General features: G+C 38.4%; 2 protein-coding genes across 2 annotated transcripts in view; both read left to right on the forward strand.

The window, feature by feature from the left end:
* The window catches only part of LOC127836141 (DNA-directed RNA polymerase II subunit RPB1-like), a 47,245-nt gene extending 27,286 nt beyond the window's left edge, over positions 1-19,959 (forward strand). The window contains exons 12-27 of the mRNA XM_052362568.1: positions 3,308-3,422; positions 3,805-3,938; positions 4,773-4,991; positions 5,490-5,712; positions 7,887-7,960; positions 9,175-9,311; positions 9,727-9,977; positions 10,169-10,374; positions 12,366-12,590; positions 12,720-12,966; positions 13,645-13,745; positions 14,224-14,328; positions 14,738-14,920; positions 15,625-15,828; positions 16,939-17,122; positions 17,519-19,959. Of these exons, the coding sequence (XP_052218528.1) occupies positions 3,308-3,422; positions 3,805-3,938; positions 4,773-4,991; positions 5,490-5,712; positions 7,887-7,960; positions 9,175-9,311; positions 9,727-9,977; positions 10,169-10,374; positions 12,366-12,590; positions 12,720-12,966; positions 13,645-13,745; positions 14,224-14,328; positions 14,738-14,920; positions 15,625-15,828; positions 16,939-17,122; positions 17,519-18,882 (3,972 nt within the window). The 3' untranslated portion in view covers positions 18,883-19,959. The remainder of the gene's footprint in view (positions 1-3,307; positions 3,423-3,804; positions 3,939-4,772; positions 4,992-5,489; positions 5,713-7,886; positions 7,961-9,174; positions 9,312-9,726; positions 9,978-10,168; positions 10,375-12,365; positions 12,591-12,719; positions 12,967-13,644; positions 13,746-14,223; positions 14,329-14,737; positions 14,921-15,624; positions 15,829-16,938; positions 17,123-17,518) is intronic.
* LOC127836144 (uncharacterized) overlaps positions 1-21,008 on the forward strand; it is a 151,071-nt gene that overhangs the window by 72,883 nt on the left and 57,180 nt on the right. The window lies entirely within an intron of this gene.

Genomic DNA, 21,008 nt, shown 5'->3' on the forward strand with positions numbered 1-21,008 from the left:
ATCTCAATTCTATTTCAATTTAATCTTTGCAAACATACTAAATTATGAAAAAATGCAATGAATATAGTGTTAACATGTACAAATGTAATAATGAGAGAGTAAGTAAAAAAACGCCCCAAAAAGAGAAACGCCGCGAAAATTCCCCCTCCTAAGGGCTGCGGACCCCTTCCCCCAAAGTAGTGTGAGGGCGCTGGATGATAACTGAAGAACGCTTATTTCTAGGATCATGAAATTTGATAGGTAGATTGATCATGACTCGCAGATGATCCCTATTGATTTTCAGGTCACTAGGTCAAAGGTCAAGGTCATGTTGACCCGAAATAGTAAAATGGTTTCCGGATGATAACTCAAGAACGCTTATGGCTAGAATCATTAAACTTCATAGGTACATTGATCATGACTGGCAGATGACCCCTATTGATTTTCAGGTCACTATGTCAAAGGTCAAGGTCACAGTGACAAAAAACATATTCACACAATGGCTGTCACTACAACGGAGAGTCCATATGGGGGGCATGCATCTTTTACAAACAGCCCTTGTTTGCCATTTTGCTTTGGGAATTGACCAGTCGCCAAATTATCGATCGCTTCGCCCACATAGTCACGTGGTCTAGTGATTAGAAAACTCCGACAAGCAGATCGCAATTATAGCGGATTACGTGAGGGAAATTCTATATTTGTAATGATGTATTATGCTCTTTTCTATAATATAAATTATTAAAGCCGCACACTAAACTAAACTGCTTTGTACAACCATAAATACTTTTAAAGAGAAATGGCGTAATCAAAATAAATGAGTTAACGGCAGACTGACTATCAGAAACGTTTCTTATACATATCATATAGGGAGTTCCGTTGTAAAAATGAGCATTTATTTCATATTGATTTTGAACTTGTATTCAACCGTCTGACAGTGAACCCGGTGGCTATTCATATATAATTTTGAAAATATTTTTATTAAATGCAAATGACATATCCATATCATGATGGTTTTTTTGTTTATTAAAAATGTTTAGATCTTTGTTTTATTGTGTTATTTTTAAAAAGACACCGATTTTTTTTATTTAGATATAAATTAAATTTTGATTGTAACCATAATTTAATACAGGCCCAGGGTTCGCACAGGGCTTGAAAAGTGCTTGAAAATGAGTCCTAGGCTTGAAAAGCCCTTGAACAAAGGTTGGCCTTGAAAAAGTGCTTGAAAAGTGCTTATTTCATGTAAAAAAGCCTTGAAAATGTTTATTTTTGCTCAAAATTACTTTTATCATCGCTTTAATTATTAACTTAAATCGTTCTTAAGGGAAATATTATGAAAATTTATCATAAATTCCTTCGCGCAAAAAGTTGAGTACGAAATATAAGCTTCGTACACTATTGAGTACGAAATGTTGTGTACACGTCACAGATTATGTGTACTACGTCAGAGGTTCTTCGTTGTGATCAATTTTCGCGAGTGAAAACGCAGCGATGGGGAAGTGTCGTTTCAAACCAGGGTGGTTAACTGAATATTCCTGGGTACAGAAAACAAATGACATCCGAAAAGCACATTGTCGAGAATGTATGAAGACCATTGATGTCGGGGGGATAGGGGAAAGCGCTTTGAAAAGCCACAAGAAAGGGGAAACCCACACAGAAAACATGAAATTGAGAATCAATGTGTTTGTTTGTAATAACTTTAAAAAGTAAATACACATGTGAGACTCATTGAGTTAAGGATGGATATTAAAACATGTATTTGTATGCAATTAAATAACATGTATGAGTTAATATGGAATAAGTTTAATGAGTTTGAGCAATTAAATGACATTTACTGTGTTAATCTGGTTTGAAAATGCATTTTTTTAAAGAAAACTAAGGTACTGTTCTTGGCCTTGAAAATGAAAATTTGGCCTTAAAAAGTCCTTGAAAAGTGCTTGAATTTAGGTTTGCGATTTCTGTTTGAACCATGTGCTTAATTTCGTGGTTTCATAAACAGATAGTCTAATATGCATTTTATTTCATTTATGTTTTATGAGAACCTGTTACATTTCACTATCAAAAAAATGAAATGTTGGTATTACGGTGCTTTTCACGAACATTTGAATTGAATACATTTAGCATATTATGCATTTGCTTGTGTATAACAAGATGGCCCTTATATGTTAATTGCAATTTTCACATTTCTCCCCGTATCAATATATGTTGTATTTGAAATGTTGTTGTTGTATTATAAGCCGTACATTTTACACTTGAAGTCGCTTTAAGCTGGCTAAGCCGCGTTGAAATCACCTTTTTGTTGTTTTTACTTTAGTTAAAACAATATTTAAGTTAACAATTTATAATGATTTCCCTTGTTTATGATCCACAGAAAATAAATATATAATTGGAAATCATTTAAGTTATTAAATAGTTTTCTTTTCTTGTGTACAGTTCCTAACAATGCCTTAATGTTCCTTCATTCTGAGATCCACGCAACATACTGTTATTTATTAACAATCAACAATTACGCTGAGATTAATAAGCACGTGTGGCAATTATTATGTTGCACAAACTGCTGAATAATATTGTGCATCAAATGGTATAACACGTTTTATAGAACACACACCTGGTGTGGTTAAACTATTTATTGTGTTTGTTTTCTCATTACTCGTTCATATGTTCAAGAAATAAAGATAAAATAATAACCTTTTAAAAAGTATGTATAGCACCTACAATTTTGAATAATGATCGAACAGTAATGATCATGCATTTGATATAAAATCTGTGTAAACTCTTAAAAATTACGCCCATTCCATATGTACAACACGCTTTGTTTGTCGGACAAAATGGCAGCCAGATAAGCGTCGCTGAGGGCTGTGTGAAAAATCGATATCTGATTGGCTGATCGAAAAATGTGGGCGGAGCGATCGATACTTTGGCGACTGGTCAATGGACTTGGATTTGACCCCAAGGAAAAGACCTTGATCGATAGTGCAGGGCCAAAACACCAACTTTGTGGAAAGGGCCACAGCCTTTTTTTTGGAGGGAAAATTGACACAATTTTCTGGCTTTGGGGAATCAAAAATGCTAAGGTAGATTGGAAATCTATTGAAAAATGCATGATTTTACCGAAATTTATGTAGGGGAAAGAGCCGTTTTGGTTAAGGGGAAGAAAAAGAGGCCCCTTGCTAAGAAGGGATATTTGGCCCTGTAGTGACGTGTATCTTGAAGACCTTCTGTCTTTGGTTTACTTGAATAGGGTCAAAGAATGGCATAAGAATATTTTGCAGATAATAAGATCTGACACTGAAGATTACATTTCACTTAACATTTCCTGTTTGTGCGGCAGGTTCTGATAGAGGATGGGCAGCTGCTCTCAGGCATCCTGTGTAAGAAGTCCCTGGGGGCGTCTACCGGTGCCATCGCCCACGTCGTCTTCCTTGAGCTCGGCTGGGAACAAGCAGGTGTGTCTGATTGTCTGACACTTTACGCGCATGTGCTATAAGCCCAGTTTTCCTTGAACGCGACTCATATATGTACAATTGTGTGCTTTAAAATAATCAATTTTGTTCAGTTTTATTATTTAAACTTAAGGCATATGCATTTTTTCCCCAAAACTGGGTTCATTGTTATACACTTACGTTCTTTAAAATAATCAAAATGGTTAAGCATTTACAATTTTGTTGACAGGAATCAAGGCATTTTGTGTGATCTGAAAACCTTAATTCAGTGCAATATGGTGTCAAGTTTCTCTTGGCATTTTGCTCACCAGCCGTGGCCAATATTAAGTAACATACCGTTAAGCTCCATGATTTAATTGTTGATATTGATGTATCTTTTCTTCAGGTTTCCTGTATGGCAACATTCAGACCGTGGTGAACAACTGGCTGCTTATTGAAGGTCACAGTATCGGTATTGGTGACACTATTGCCGACCCCCAGACCTACATTGAGATTCAGGACACTATCAAGAAAGCCAAGGTGAATGAGTGGAATTGTCTGTTTCATATGTCAGGATGTGTTGATTGGCTTTTTATTTGGAGAAATATCTGATGAAAATTTTGATACCAAGTGTAAAATTAATAATGAAAACATGCTTCCAATGGATGGATGTTATATGAATTGAAAGTCAATAAAAATGACCAAAATTCAAGGCTCCTGTGACTGGTGAAAATTTTAATGGAAACGTTTCTTGTTTTTGAACGGCTGTTTAAATAATGTGATTGGGTAAAAAGGTTTTTAATAAGCAGGAACTTGAGAGCCGCACTGGGCCATGTTTTAAAAGTTCTTTCGGTCCCTTACGTTGTCTGTTAAATCTGTTATATCCTGTTTACAAAAAGTGCTGAAAGAACAAGTTTTGGCTAAATTATGGTAAAAATTTAGAATTGTTCCCAGATCTGTGATAGTAAAACATCTTACAAGACTGTTTGGCCAGCTAATAATGATAAATAGGTAGTTCCTGTAGTTACATTTGGTTAATCTTATCTTGACAATGTTTAAATTGACTTGTTAGAATTCCAAAGACGCCAGGTACTTGTTCTACCCAAGAAAAACAGTTAAGAGTGTCTCAATCAGCCTTAGGCTTGAAATATAATCAATTAACCCTTTCCCCCATAAGAAGCAAAGTGAAAATGGCTTTTGCAAGCAGCATAAAACCAGAACATCTGTTCAGGTTTTATGCTTTTTAACTTGAATCTAGTAAAAAAGGTATGTAATTAAATGTAACCTTTGGGTCTGCAAATGCGTAAAAATAAGTATTTAAGTGGTAAAGGGTTACTCAAGCTTACATAAAATGTAAGCTCTGGTTGTCCTCAGCTGGATGTGATAGAAGTAATCGAGAAGGCTCACAATGATGAGCTGGAGCCCACACCTGGTAACACGCTGCGACAGACGTTCGAGAACCAAGTGAACCGTATCCTCAACGATGCGAGAGACAAGACCGGCAGCAAGGCCCAGAAGTCCCTGTCTGAGTTCAACAACTTCAAGGCCATGGTGGTGGCAGGGTCCAAAGGCTCGAAGATTAATATCTCCCAGGTAGGTAACCACATTCAATGAAGTATCTATAGGGAGATTGCAGGTACTTGCATGAACCAAAGATGTGCAGAACTTAAATGGCTGTTGTGTGAATGGTGATGCATCGTTGGCTTAGTGTAATCTTTTTTCCCAATAGGGCATGTTGAAATCTATGCAAACTATTTTATCACTCACTGAGTGTATATTTTACTTGGTCTGTGAAATTACATCATGTTATGAGCTATTTCTGAAGTGAAACCGTCTGAAAACACAGATAGTTGCTCTTTTGCCTTATCAGCATAAAAATTAAGCAAAACATTTGTGAAACAAATATATCTCAGTCGAGTTCAAACATTGTTCCATCTTAAAAAAAGGTTAAATATATGTTTGTAAACTTCTCAAAAACTGCTTAAAACAGTTAAGTTCTTTCTGTTCTAAGGTAACTAACCTACAACCGTTGGCCTTCATGTTTAAGTATTTTCTTCATTATTATTGTTTTATTATACATCAAATCTCCAGGTTATTGCCTGTGTGGGCCAGCAGAACGTAGAAGGAAAGCGTATTCCGTTTGGCTTCCGTCACCGCACGCTCCCGCACTTCATCAAGGACGATTATGGGCCCGAGTCGAGAGGTTTCGTAGAGAACTCGTACCTTGCGGGTCTCACGCCTTCAGAGTTCTTCTTCCACGCCATGGGAGGTCGTGAGGGTCTCATTGATACAGCCGTAAAGACGGCAGAAACTGGTATGTGGAGGAGTGTAGTATTAGTATTGTAGTCTGAATGGGATCACCATCTGGTTAAGGGTCATCCTCTCTTTTGGTTGTTCAAATTAATTTGATGGGATCATTTGTTGATCTATATTTGCCGTCGATTTTATGACCAGGTAGGTGGGTATGTCGCTCTGCTTTTTTGACCAAACTAGTTGACAAATCCCGGCTGCTTTCTAGCTCACCTGAGCACTTTTACAGGTCGTGGTATCATATGCTGATAAGACCACTTGTATTTGCTGGTCTGGATCATTTGCTAGTGTGGGTCGAAGTCATGATTTGTTAGCTTTAGCTTGATATCCATTAAGGAAAAAGGATTGGCCTTTGTGTTCACGCAACAATTTTGCTGGAAAACATTAGCAGAAAATATTAACAATGCAAATTGCAAAAAAATATTATTTGTTGCTATTAAATAACATCTACTGTATAGACCTGCCATAAACACATATTTGCAAGCACACCTCATGTATTGTCCCTATATTTGCTAGCACACATCATATCTTGCCCCTATATTTGCTAGTACACTTCATGTCTTGCTCCTGTATTTGCTAGCATACTTAATGTCTTGGATCTTTATTTGCTAGCACAGCTCATGTCTTGCCCCTGTATTTGCTAGCACACGGCATGTCTTGTCCCTATATTTGCTAGCACACCTAATGTCTTGTCCCTATATTTGCTAGCACACCTCATGCCTTGCCCCTGTATTTGCTAGCACACCTCACATCTTGCCCCTTTATTTGCTAGCACACCTCACATCTTGCCCCTATATTTGCTAGCACACCTCATGTATTGCCCCTATATTTGCTAGCATACTTAATGTCTTGCCCCTATATTTGCTAGCACACCTCATGTATTGCCCCTATATTTGCTAGCATACTTAATGTCTTGCCCCTATATTTGCTAGCACACCTGATGTCTTGCCCCTATATTTGCTAGCACACCTGATGTCTTGCCCCTATATTTGCTAGCACACCTGATGTCTTGCCTCTATATTTGCTTGCACACCTCACATATTGCCCCGATATTTGCTAGCACACCTCATGTATTGCCCCTATATTTGCTAGCATACTTATAGAGAATACTAGGTCGGTGCCGAATAAAGCAAAGTTTATTTTGCGAGGCTTAGAAAATCTGAACCACGAGCCTTGGCGTGTGGTTCAGATTTTCGTGCCGAGCAAAATAAACTTTGCTTTATTCGGCACCGACCTAGTATTCGATTTATCCCATCAATTTTCTTAGTCGTAAATTATTTCTTTAAAAATAGAATAGGAAAATCGAACTACACAGAAAATCCCAAAGTTATTTTAAGCAAACGTTGTTTCATTATTTTAATTGTGCCGAGCCTAAAACATTACAAAAAGATCAGTAACTAACCTGTTTTTCTGTTAAGCATACCTCTACGTCTTCGATTTTTAAGAAAAAAAACAAAAACACATTAAACAACTGCAGCTTTAGCGTGAAAGAAAATGCATTGTGTCGTATGACGTGTTAATAATGACGTCATGAGTACGCGCACTTAATATTTGTAAATTATGTTTGTTTTGCTTTTTGAGTTGCATTATGTGTTAAAACTATATAACATCTTGGTATCAAATTGTTTGTTTTGTTGAATCTGATTCGATTTTACTAAAAATGATTACTTTATAGTTGATTCTGAGTAATTTGACCATTCTCCGCCCCGCGTGACAGCTATATTTCAGCACTGCGAAATAGAGGAAAATTTATTCCACAGTGGTTTATTTTGACAATGCACGTCTGATGATGGGATAAAATGTCTTGCCCCTATATTTGCTAGCTCACTTAATGTCTTGCCCCTATATTTACTAGCTCACTGCATGTGTTGCCACTTTATTTGCTAGCACACCTCATGTCTTGCCCCTTTATTTTCTAGCACACCTTAATGCTTGCTCCTATAATTGCTAGCTCACCTCATGTATTGCCCCTATATTTGCCAGCACACTTCATGTCTTGCCCCTTTATTTGCTAGCACACCTCATGTCTTACCTCTATATTTACTCTCACACCTCATGTCTTGCCCCTGTATTTGCTAGCACACATCATGTCTTGCCCCTGTATTTGCTAGCACACATCATGTCTTGCCCCTATATTTGCTTGCACACCACATGTCTTACCTCTGTTCTCTTCTGCAGGGTATATCCAGCGTCGTCTCATCAAGGCCATGGAGAGTGTGATGGTCAAGTACGATGGAACCGTCAGAAATCAGGTACAGTGATACAGATTAATGTATATAGGCCTTATGGTCACTAATTCAATGAGGTATTTATATATGTAGATTAAGTTTCAGAAGGCCACCAAGTCATAACTAAAAAACATGAACACAAGTTATATTATATCATGCCTGCAGATTGAACAGCTCATTCAATTGCTTGATATAACTGAATACGTTCAATAAATCCATGACTATTGTTTCACCTCTGGTTGAACAGCTGATTGAGCTATGTTGAAATTAATGTTTAATTTTATTGATACGATGACTTCAATTCACTGCAGTATGAACGTTGGACCCAGCTTGATTGAAATAATAGTTAAAATTCTGTAAATCCCCGACTATTATTTCATTGCAGGCTCAATGAATTAATGACTATTTTTTCACATAAAAAAAAAGAATAATTACTTATTTTTTCACCACATGTTCAATCAATCAATTATTGTAACTTCACTTCAGGCTCAATCAATCATTGGCTATTATTCCACTGTAGGGTTCATATATATTTGTTACTGTTATTTCTCTTCAGGTTAAATGAATCAATGACTATTATTTGACCATAGGTACAATGACTAATATATTACCATATGTGCCATGAATCAATAATGTTTTTACAGCAGGTTCCATGAATCAATGACTATTATTTCACCGAAGATTCAAATAAAAAATGGCTCATTTTTCACTGTAGGCTCAATCAATGACTGTTATTTCACCAATTTTTTCAATAAAACAGAGACTATTATTTCACTACAGGTTCAATGTAGCAGTGACTATTATTTCTTCACAGTTGCAACTAATCAAGACTATTATTTCACAGCAATAACAATAATTCAAACACTATTATTTCACCACTGTTTCAATAAAAAATGGCTCATTGCATCACAGGATAAATGAATCAAATACTATTATTTCACTGTAAACTTAATATAATTGTGGCTATTATTTGACCACATGTTCAATTAATAAATGGCTGTTTTTTCACCACAGGTTCAATGAATTGATGACTATTATTTCACTACTGTTACAACAATTCATCCGTGACTAATATATCACCGCAGTTATAACAATGGCTATTATTTCACCAGTTACGATGACTCAATTCCTTTTATTCCAGCGCAGTTTCAATGAATTCAAACCCCTGCAGGTTCAATTAATCAAAGACTATTATTAAACTGCAGTTTCAATGAATACTGACTATTATTTCCCTGCAGGTTGAGCAGCTGATCCAGCTGCGTTATGGAGAAGATGGGCTGGATGCTACGAGGGTCGAGTTCCAGGCACTGCCCACACTCAAACCTTCCAACAGGGCCTTCGAGAAGAACTTCAAGTTTGACGCCACCAACGAGAGGTGTGTTCTTGCCATGGTTTCTAGTCATTCATGATGAAGGTGAACTTGTGTATGTAATGTCTTTGGTCTTTAAAGTTTAGCATATATAATGGTAAGATGGCATTTTGATTTTCATACCTCTGTGAATAGGAATAAAGTGAAAATATGTCTGCTACAAGAAATTTGCAGCCCAAAGTTGTTTATATATTAAGTGACTCATTACCTTTAATAACATATCACAAAGATAAACAACAATGAGCACATGCACAAAGACTGTGGTAACCAACTCTTGATGGTTGAAGCCAAGCATCCGGGTTTTAGCCGGGGTAAACTCCTTGGAAGAATGATTTGTTAGCAATGGTGAACTAGTTTATGGGCATAAATACTTCATTCACTCCCTGGTGTAACAACACATTCTTTTGCTAACATTTTACAGGCAGTTGAAGAAGAGTTTGACGGAGGATGTGGTTCGCGACCTCCTCTCGGATGCCAACTGTCTGTCTGAGATAGAGCAAGAATGGGAGCAGCTTGTAGATGATCGTAACGCGATCCGTCAGATCTTCCCGTCCGGGGACAGCAAGGTCGTGTTGCCATGTAACCTGCAGCGGATGATCTGGAACGCTCACAAGATCTTCAAGATTAACAAGCGTAGCTTAACAGACATACATCCGACCAAAATCATTGATGGTGCGTGATTTTCTTTTCTTAAATATTGCCCAATTGACAGTATTCTATGCATACTTAGATACAAAAATTGCAGCCAATAGGTCTGTGTATCAGACCTATAAAGCCTGTTTTCCTGACCCAGTCATTTAATGGAAAAAGTCCCTCATCTCCTAGGATGTTGCTAGATTTACACCCCAATTTAACATCCACAGATGTGAGGCAGCTGTGCAAGAGACTGACTGTGGTGCCTGGAAACGATCACCTCTCTATCCAGGCCAATGAGAACGCCACCATCCTGATGAAGGTGCTAATCCGGTCTACGTTCTGCTCCAAGCGCGTCATTGAGGAGTTCAGGCTGTCCAACGAGGCTTTTGATTGGCTGATTGGAGAGATTGAGACTAAGTTCCAACATGCCCAGGTATGACATAGTTCCTTGGCTGTTGTCTCAGAATGTTTGTTTGATTCACAGTCCCATACAGTGTTCTGCCACGACTCTTTACTGTTGGGGACAGGGGCCCTTTAGGGTTAAAAAAGTGGGGACAAAAAGGAAAAATCTGGAGACACAGAAATATATTTGTAGCAGAATTTAATTTTTAGAAACTAATTACCTTTTACTTGCACTCTTAAATTTGCTTGTTTTCTTCTTGCAGCCAGTCTACAGGAAGTTACATTCTAATTCAACCTTGAACATTTTAAAAACTTTTTAAAACTGTCAAACAATAGTCAACATATTTACAAAACTTTGAACAGATTTATGGTCATTGAACCCAGCATTGCGTGTCAATAATTGTTCGATAATTAGAATTACTGATATTTAAGGCGTTTTTTTTTTGTGCTTTATGCACAAAGTGCATGTCATTTTGTTGTTGTCAAACAATGACCAAGACAATTTTTTGAAGCCAATTTGCTTGAAACGTATATTTAGGGGCAGACTTTTTTGTCATTGCTAAACGATGTTGGGACTTGGGAAGACTCTGTAGGGGTGTTATTAGTGTTATCGTCATATTTTCTAATTTTACTTGCCGGAGGAAAAAAACTAAAATGGATTTTGTTTTCTTCAGCCGGTCACTTTCCGCCATTTTGATTGGTTGTTGTAATCTCAACTTACCAATGCAATAAAGTGTTATTAAAGTAAATTTACCATTGGCTGCAAAATGACGTCGTGTCCAATGAAATAATTCGTTCTGATTACACATTCACTCGATTACTTTACCGACTTACAAATTGAATAGATTAGTTTTTGTTACTAATTCCTGTGCGCCCGCGGACCCATATACAGAAAACGGGTGGGGACAAATCATTTATTTTGCGCCAATGACGCAAGGGCGCATCCACGGCAGAACACTGCCATATAAATTAACTGCTTATCTTATCTCAGATCTGGATCAAGTGAAACAATTTATTGAGAATGATTGCTTAAAAAAGACTAACTAGCGGGTAGTTACAGTTGTTTTTTAATTGCAACTTTTACTTCTAGAATTGATAAAGATAATTACAGACTTAGTAAATTGCTTCTTTTGTAAACAGGGTATATTTAACCAGGTTTTCCGAAGGAAAAAACTGGTTATTAGATTGGCGAATGCGGGCGGGCTGGCTGGCTGGCTGGCTGGCTGGCTGGCTGGCTGGCTGGCGGAACAAGCTTGTCCGGGCCATAACTATGTCGTTCATTGTCAGATTTTAAAATCATTTGGCACATTTGTTCACCATCATTGGACGGTGTGTCGCGCAAAATAATTACGTCGATATCTCCAAGGTCAAGGTCACACTTTGAGTTCAAAGGTCAAAAATGGCCATAAATGAGCTTGTCCTGGCCATAACTATGTCATTCATTGTGAGATTTTAAAATCATTTGGCACATTTGTTCACCATCATGGGACAGTGTGTGGCACGAAAGAATCACTTCAATATCTCCAATGTCAAGGTCACCACGACTAAAAATAGATTTTTTTTAAAAACAAACTTACAAAGGGGGTTAATTTTGTTTGTTCATTTCAAAAGTTCAGTTTGAGTTTTCTCCCTTTATCAGATTTTTTGTTCACAATGAAAACCTGGTTTTGTGACAATTTTGTCCCTTGTTTACATCTGAAATAATGCTATGCCCAAGACGTCCTGATGTTTCTCTGGCCATATTTGCTAGCTAATCAGGGTCTAACTTTCATGGTCTGAAAACAGCAAGTTAAGAGTTGGAATTAATTTCCTGTATATCTGCTTACCTTTATTTAGATACATCTTCTTTAGATTGGGGCATTTCACTTTTTTAACTACATACGCTCACCTTCAATTACTCTGAACATGTAATGTGCACCCTATACACACATTGCTCCTAAATCCAGTGACCTATTTGCAGTTCCATTTATCCATGTGCACCCTTTACACACATTGCCCCTTTATCCAGTGACTTATTTGCAGGTCCACCCTGGTGAGATGGTGGGAGCCCTTGCCGCCCAGTCCCTGGGAGAGCCCGCCACCCAGATGACCTTGAACACGTTCCACTACGCCGGTGTGTCTGCCAAGAACGTCACCCTGGGTGTGCCCAGGCTTAAGGAGATCATTAACATCTCCAAGAAGCCCAAGACCCCCTCACTGACAGTGTTCCTCACTGGTCAGGCATCCAGGGACGCTGAAAAGGCCAAGGTTAGTGGTGTGTAGTTGTTTGGTAAATCAATTTGATTATTAGATCACTAATCAAAACAACGATGTAGTGTTTATTTGCTGAGAATTTAGTGTTAATTTGTTTTCACATTTCCCTTCCACTTTTCCCAGGACGTGCTGTGCCGTCTAGAGCACACGACCCTTCGCAAGGTTACGGCTAACACCGCCATCTACTACGACCCAGACCCCACCAACACAGTGATTGCTGAGGACCAGGAGTGGGTGAACGTGTACTATGAAATGCCAGATTTTGATGTGACCAAGATCTCCGCCTGGTTGCTTCGTATAGAGCTGGACAGGAAGAGGATGACAGATAAGAAGCTGACCATGGAGTCCATATCGGAGAAAATCACTGCTGGTGAGTGATTCTTGTGGTATAGTTAACACCCCCCCCCCCCCCCAAAAAAAAGAAAGTTGATACGAGTAGGGGTAAGACTAGATTCACCATGGACAGCTTTGTGATTTGTCCAATAAATACACTTTTCAACATACAACTTTTAAACTTGCGTCCATTATTCCTTCTGATATGAAGATTTGCATGTGTGTTTTGTATCATCCTACTAGAAAAAAATCTAAAAAAAACTTACCCTTTAAAATTTTGATATTTAGCTCGGCGTTTTCGGAGAAAACCCAAGGTATTGTCATAGCCAGCTTGACGTCTGACGTCCGCGTTGTGCTAAAACCTTTACATTGGCTCTAAAATCAAAGTGCGTCCACCTACAACTTTGAAACTTCATATGTAGATGTATCTAGATGAGTTCTACACGCCACACCCATTTTGGGGTCATTAGGTCAAAGGTCAATGTCACTGTGACCTTAAAAAAAAAAAAAAAATTCTGACAAGCTTTCATTTATTCAAAACTGCACCCGTAGCCGAGCATGGTACCCGTTATGCAGTGCTCTTGTTATATAACATGATAATTATTAATTTGGACTTAATAAGCATAATAATTTACTACTCTCAAAGCACTTTTCGTACAAGTAGATATTTACCATCATATAGTAATGATGTCAATCCTCTACTGCTATTTTGTAGGTTTCGGTGATGACCTGAACTGCATTTTCAATGATGACAATGCAGAGAAGCTTGTATTACGACTGAGAATCATGAATTCTGAGGACAGCAAGATGCAAGAGGTACATTCAATCAGTTCTTTGTATTAAGCACTTCGATCATACCTCCCTCCTTACTTTCCAGGCATGGAATGGGGTTTATTTGTTACTATCAGTCGGTCATTGAGTCTATCTGCAAACAGTGTGTGGAGCTAACTACTTCAGTTTTTTAAAGAGATTAAATTGAAGTAAAGATGCCCATCACTCTTCAACCTCAGTGATCTACCCATTCCTGAACATAGCTGACAAACTGGTACTTGGAAACTTCTTTACGCAACTCATTTTTCCACTAAAGAAAATTGCAGATGTAGGCTTCATGCTCACAGATTCAGGGGCATCATTTCATCCTTTTCAATGTCAAACTAATTATACAAATACATGTAGTTATTTACTTTGCTAGATGTATTGACAAGAGTTTAACACTGTAAGGGGAGTAGCGCATTTTCCTCATCTAAAATCACAGCCCTGCAGATTTTTCAGGAGATGTTTTTGTTGTGTCTAGGAGGAGGCAATGGCAGACAAAATGGAGGACGACATATTCCTGAGATGCATTGAGGCCAACCTGCTGTCAGACATGTCACTGCAGGGCAACGAGGCCATCCATAAGGTGGGTCAACTTTCTGCCTTAAACTAGAAAGATCTAAAGGGAAACGGGAGGGTTCTGTGCCCTGCTCCTTTTTGCCAGTTTGAAAATATTTAAAATGCAAATAGAATGTGTTTTCTTTTAAACCTCAACAACAAGTGTAACTCTTAAGAAATTCTTGAGCAAGTCAAGTGTCTTCAGACTTGTCTAGCTTCCTGTCTTGTTCTTTTTTAGTAGCCCCATTAAGTATAAGTGTCCGATTACACAGGTCTTTAATTTAATAGCAAAGTTAGAACTTCCATCAATATGTTCATTCTGTATATGATATGACCCCTTCTTCTGAACATTAAATCAACAGCTGGTTTACCTTACCTGCTTTCTCACGATGTCACTCATGTGTACATTACCATACCTACTGTCTCATGCCACACAGGTGTACATGCACCTGCCAAACACAGATGACAAAAAGCGGATCTTCATCACAGATGAGGGTGAGTTCAAGGCCGTTGCAGAGTGGATCCTGGAGACTGACGGCACCTCGCTGGTCAGGGTGCTCAGTGAAAGAGACGTGGACCCTGTACGCACCACAACAAATGATATCGTCGAGGTGTTTGCGGTAAGAGGAAATGTTTCCAACGTTTTTAGGAAGATTTTGTGAAGACTCTAAACAGATATTGAATTAAGCACAAGCCCTAAAGCCCTGCACTTGTAAATGTTGAACAAGGCTTGCTCAGGTTCGCAGCTTCAATTAAGCAAGCTTGTAACAAATTTTGGGGCTTAACAAATAAAATACCAATCAGGCTTGCTTGGTGTAATGGTTAACATCCGTAACTGTATACAATATGTTAATCGTGGTTTGCATTATAATAGGAATTTTTTCGTTCAATCAGTTATTAAGATCCTTTCTTTCTATCTTGATGCCTATATGATAGAAGTATATCATGATAACTGAATATTCATTACTATCCCTATTCAGTAATCCCTTTTGGAACTTGGATTTTCTGTACTGTACATGAAAAGTAGGATAATATCTAGGCTTCAATGGAACTTGTTTCTATTTCATTATTTAAATAAAATCTTCTTTAAATTTCTTCTTAGATTTTATGAGTTTTTACAAAAACATGTTAGTTGCAAATAGCTGGAATATTTCATTGTTTATCATGGCACATTTGAACTGAATTTTTGTAATATCAGAAGAGTTGTTATTTCAGAAGGATTTAAATAATTTCAGGAGGATTAAAAAAATCAGGAATTTTCTAATTAAATTTAGTAGTTTAGTAATTTCAAGTTTACTTGTTTACATGTCCATGCTGTTTTCAGACACTAGGTATTGAAGCTGTCCGAAAATCGATAGAGAAGGAAATGAACCATGTGATCTCGTTTGACGGCTCCTATGTGAACTACCGCCACCTGGCTTTGCTGTGTGACGTTATGACTGCAAAAGGTCATTTAATGGCCATCACACGTCATGGTATCAACAGGCAGGAGACCGGCGCACTAGCTCGATGTTCCTTTGAAGAGACTGTAAGTACTTGATACTAAGGGGTCTTTTACTTCCAGCTATAACAGGTTTTCTATGCTCCCCCCAAATTTATTTTGGGGGGACCATATAGTCGCCGCTTCGTCTGTCCGTCCGTCCGGGCTATTTCTCAGCAACTAATGAACAAAATTCAATGAAACTTTATGGGAAGCTTCACTACCAAGAGGAGATGTGCATATTATCAGCGGGTTCTGTTTGATGATTTTTCACAGAGTTATGGCCCTTTGAAATTTTCTATAAAACAATTCCTGTCCCCCCAACTACTGTGCCCTCAAGAGGTTTCCTTTTTTCTGAATAATTATATAGTGCAATATTGTGACAAAAAAACTTTTGGGAGCATCACCCGTCTCCGACGGTTTCTTGTATATAAAAGTTACTGATAACTGGAATTGAAAATTGAATTTTCAGATCACTATTTTTTTTCTTTCGAAGTACTTGATATGGTTCTTTTGCCTCCTGCTAAATAGTTGATAGTTAGGTTTCTTCAGGTTTGAAAGGTTCCAGAAAAAACTCGGCAATTGTACAAGGTACTGAAAACGGAACTATTTTGTTAGATAAATTGTTCTTTGATATTGAGCTTAAAATGAATTTTGAGAGCCCTTATTTTTAGGAAATAATATTTATGCAAATTAACTTATGTATCAAAACTATCTCAACATAAGTTTTTATGCCCCCGGATCAAATGATCGGGGTTATATTGTTTTTGGCCTGTCTGTCATTCTGTCCCGAAACTTTTACCTTGGTCATAACTTTTGCAATATTGAAGATAGCAACTTGATATTTGGCATGCACGTGTATCTCATAGAGCTGCACATTTTGAGTGGTGAAAGGTCAAGGTCATCCTTCAAGGTCAAATGTCAAATATATTGCTTCAAAGCGCAGTAGGGGGCATTGTGTTTCACAAACACAGCTCTTGTTCTTAACTGAGACAAAATATCTCCAATATTAACAATCTAATGATATTAACAAAATGATATAAAAACTCCAGAAATAAGTCGTCTATGTTGCATTTCTTCTTTGAGTGAAATCTCGTATGTTGATACAAAAATGATTTGTTACATAAGACTATGACTATTATTTTTAATATTTCCTAGGTTGATATTCTGATGGAGGCTGCAGCCCATGCTGAGTCCGACCCAATGAAGGGCGTGTCTGAGGCGATCATGCTGGGACAGCTGGCGCGTATTGGCACAGGTTGCTTTGACCTGCTCCTGGACGCAGAGAAGTGCAAATATGGCATGGAAATACCCAACACCATGGGGCCTGGCATGATGGGAGGTGAGTGGGTGGTGAAGGATGGCCGGGGGGGGGCGTTGAAATTGGGGGGTATAATTGGTTGGTTTTGACAAAGTCCGATTGCTTTCATTGAGTTAGTTAGTTTTTATAATGTTTGGCTGTTTTGAAATGCACTTTATTAGGTAACTAATAGATATTTCCCATTTCAAGATGTATTATAAAAAATGTAAGTGTCGCATTAATTCACTTTATTTCACACAAAAATTAATTCAAATTAATATGATAAAAAACATTATCTCAGAATAATGTACTCGTAAAAATAAATTTGTTGAACTCCTCTTGCATATTGGTCATCATTTTGTATCAACATGCATGATAAAAAGTTGCTGTGAAATCTATTGGCATACAATAATTAAATTTCTATTTTCCTATTTCCAGGTCTAGGCATGATAATGGGTGTGGCCGGCAGCCCTGCTCAGGGAATGTCCCCGCAGATGACTCCCTGGAACCAGGGCGCTACTCCCGGGTACGCAAGTGCCTGGTCCCCAGGGGTGGGAAGCGGTATGACCCCAGGGGCAGCTGGATTTTCCCCGTCTCAAAGCGAGAGTGGCTACAGTCCTGGCTACAGTCCTGCCTGGTCACCACAGCCTGGCTCACCCAGCTCGCCCTCCAGCCCGTATATTCCGAGCCCGAGAGGTCCAATGTCGCCCAGCTACAGCCCCACCTCGCCTTCGTATATTCCCAGCTCGCCTGCAATGTCTGGAGGCACTCCACAGAGTCCTGGATACTCTCCCACCAGCCCCAGTTACAGTCCAACAAGCCCTGGGTATTCACCGACGTCGCCTAACTACAGTCCGACATCACCATCGTATTCACCTACAAGTCCATCATACAGTCCTACGAGTCCATCATACAGCCCGACCAGTCCGTCATATTCCCCAACCAGCCCAAGCTACAGTCCGACAAGTCCTAGCTACTCTCCAACGTCGCCCAGTTACAGCCCTACTTCACCGAGCTACAGTCCGACAAGCCCCAGCTATTCCCCAACCAGCCCCAGTTATTCTCCCACATCACCGAGTTACAGTCCAACCTCACCCTCCTACTCCCCCACATCCCCTAGCTACTCCCCCACGTCCCCTAGCTACAGCCCCACCAGCCCCTCTTACTCCCCGACCTCCCCGAGCTATTCCCCAACGTCGCCCAGTTACTCCCCTACTAGCCCCAATTACAGCCCCAGCTCGCCCAGCTACAGCCCCTCCAGCCCTAGCTACTCCCCTTCGTCACCTGCTTACTCCCCCTCCAGTCCGAACTACAGCCCCTCTTCACCCTCATACTCCCCCTCCTCACCGAAATACAGCCCACAATCCCCCTCCTACTCGCCAACAAGCCCCTCATATTCACCCTCCAGCCCCAAATATTCACCCACATCCCCGAGCTACTCCCCTGGAAACTTCAGCTACTCGCCAAGCTCCCCTCAATATTCGCCCTCATCCCCGGCATATTCACCCTCCTCCCCTGCATATAGCCCAGGCATGGCCAGTGACCGAGGCTCACACAAGTACTCGCCCAGCTCCCCACAGTACAGTCCGACATCCCCAACATATTCTCCCTCAAGCCCACAGTACTCGCCTGCCAGTCCAAGCTATTCTCCATCAAGTCCGCAATATTCGCCTGCTAGTCCGTCATACAGCCCATCAAGTCCACAATACAGTCCTTCGTCCCCTGCCTACACCCCGACAACTCCGAAGTATTCCCCTACTAGCCCGACATACAGTGCTGCAGATGATAGTGATTCAGATTAGGCTTATGTGGGGAGCTGAATTGTGTTGTAACTCTTACAGTGTTGACTTGTACCATAACAAAAAAAGGCAGATATCATGTCATTATTTCTTATTCAGTCAGTTTTATGAGGAACATTGATCGTGTGTTTGTATTAAACCTTTTGTGATATTGACTTTCGCCATTCACATTCAGTTTTGGAGGTTATTGTTGTTTTTGTCATAGGCTTAGATGTTATATTTTGTAAAGAAACAAGCCATGTTTGTTTGGCATATACATGGACTTGAATTCTACAATTCAGACATATGTCTTGAATTAACAATGGCAGAAATCATTCATGTACCTTGCATATGACTTTGCCCATTTAAGTCAGTACTGGCAAAATGTATGTTGATAATTGATATATATATATATATATTCTCAATTTGTGTACAAAAAGCGCAAACAAAGCTTAATGGTGTTGGTTGTGTAAGCTATATGTGTGTACATACATATTAAGTAGAAATTGTCCTTGTAAGTGATAGAAGAGTGTATGCAATATTTGTTATGAATGTATGTTTTGCATGAAAATCTTGTGTGGTTTTTAAGCAGACAATGTGACAATGACCATAAAAAATATGTTGTATTAAAACTGTTATTGCAATGCGGAGTTATTCTTTAGTTGTATTGTGGATCACATTTGGGGGCTGAATTTTGCATATTTTTTTTAATGTCGGCTTTCAAGTATTTGTTTTTGTGAACAATATATTACTTATTGTAAGAATCAAATATTGAAAAAGAGAGAGAAAAAGTTCATAAATTATTTTGATTTTCTTGAACACTTAATTCATCAATCTGTATTGGTGACAGTTTGTATAACTTGATAATTGAAAACATGTGTTGACTTCAGATTCATTACATCATGTTTGTTTCTCTGTATGTATGTGTATAGGATATGTAATATTTTGTTTCATTGGTAACATCTCTTGAACATACAGACATAGAGGCTCAATGCAACCATGTCTAGTGCTATCTATATTAAGTTGTCTGAAGAAAGAATTAGTACTGTTTGTGAATAATTTGTGAATAAACCATCTATTTAGTGTTTAAAATATATATATATTAATTATGTGTGATTTTGTTGTATGTATATTTTTATCATAATCATTGTAAATATGTATCTATAACTTAAAGGGGCCTTTTCACAGATTTTGGCATTTTTTAACTTATTCATTAAATGCTTTATATCGATAAATGTAAACATTGTATCGTAAAAGCTCCAGAAAAAAAAACAAGAATAAAATTAAAAAAAGGAAAAGAACATTGTCCGGACTAGGTTTCGAACCAGTGACCCCTGGAGTCCTGCCAGAGTCCTGAAGTAAAAACGCTTTAGCCTACTGAGCTATTCCGCCGATCACACTAGTTGCTGTATTTTATACCTTATATAAGCAACCTTCGTAGTTTCACAAAATCTAACGACAAAAACAGAACTCTCCAAATTATTTAATCGTTTCGCGTTGCAACGCTTTATAATTTTTAGGTTTTAAAATCGTCAAAAGATGCATATAATGGCTATATTAGACCACGGTAAATGTTCAGTATTACTGTTTCCTCACAAATATCATAACTAAAACGAAAATTTGCGAATCTGAAACAACTTTTTTCAATTTTGTCAATTTACCAAAGCGTGAAAAGATCCCTTTAATTGTTCATTGTTGTACAAACTTGGATAATTACATTCATTTTGGCTGAGTGTACATACCAAGTTCCTTTCATATTCACTGTAAATGCCATTAAGAAGTTTTCAATCTTCCAAAATGCAGGACTGTTCAATTAAACAGTGTTGAATGTGTATTAAATAATTTTGATTTATATATATTTTATGTGTTGTAAATGCAAACCATGAGGTATGAATAACAACATCTATCTATAAAAATAATAGTGTCATAATTTTTATTCTATCAAGAATTGACAAATATTTTGAGATGGAAATGTAAACTTTATTTTACTGTATACAGGGGTGTCAATTTTCCGGATTATTCTGGAAATCCGGATTTGAGCCGTCCAGGGTTGATTTTGAGGTGAATGTAAATCCGATGAGTTTGTTTAAGGCGGGTGGGGGTAGGGACAAAATTCTTTTAGTGCGGGATCATTTCAGAACAAATATTGT

Source organism: Dreissena polymorpha, chromosome 6 (genome assembly GCF_020536995.1).
Source record: "Dreissena polymorpha isolate Duluth1 chromosome 6, UMN_Dpol_1.0, whole genome shotgun sequence".
In the NCBI taxonomy this organism is placed as follows: Eukaryota; Metazoa; Mollusca; class Bivalvia; order Myida; family Dreissenidae; genus Dreissena; species Dreissena polymorpha.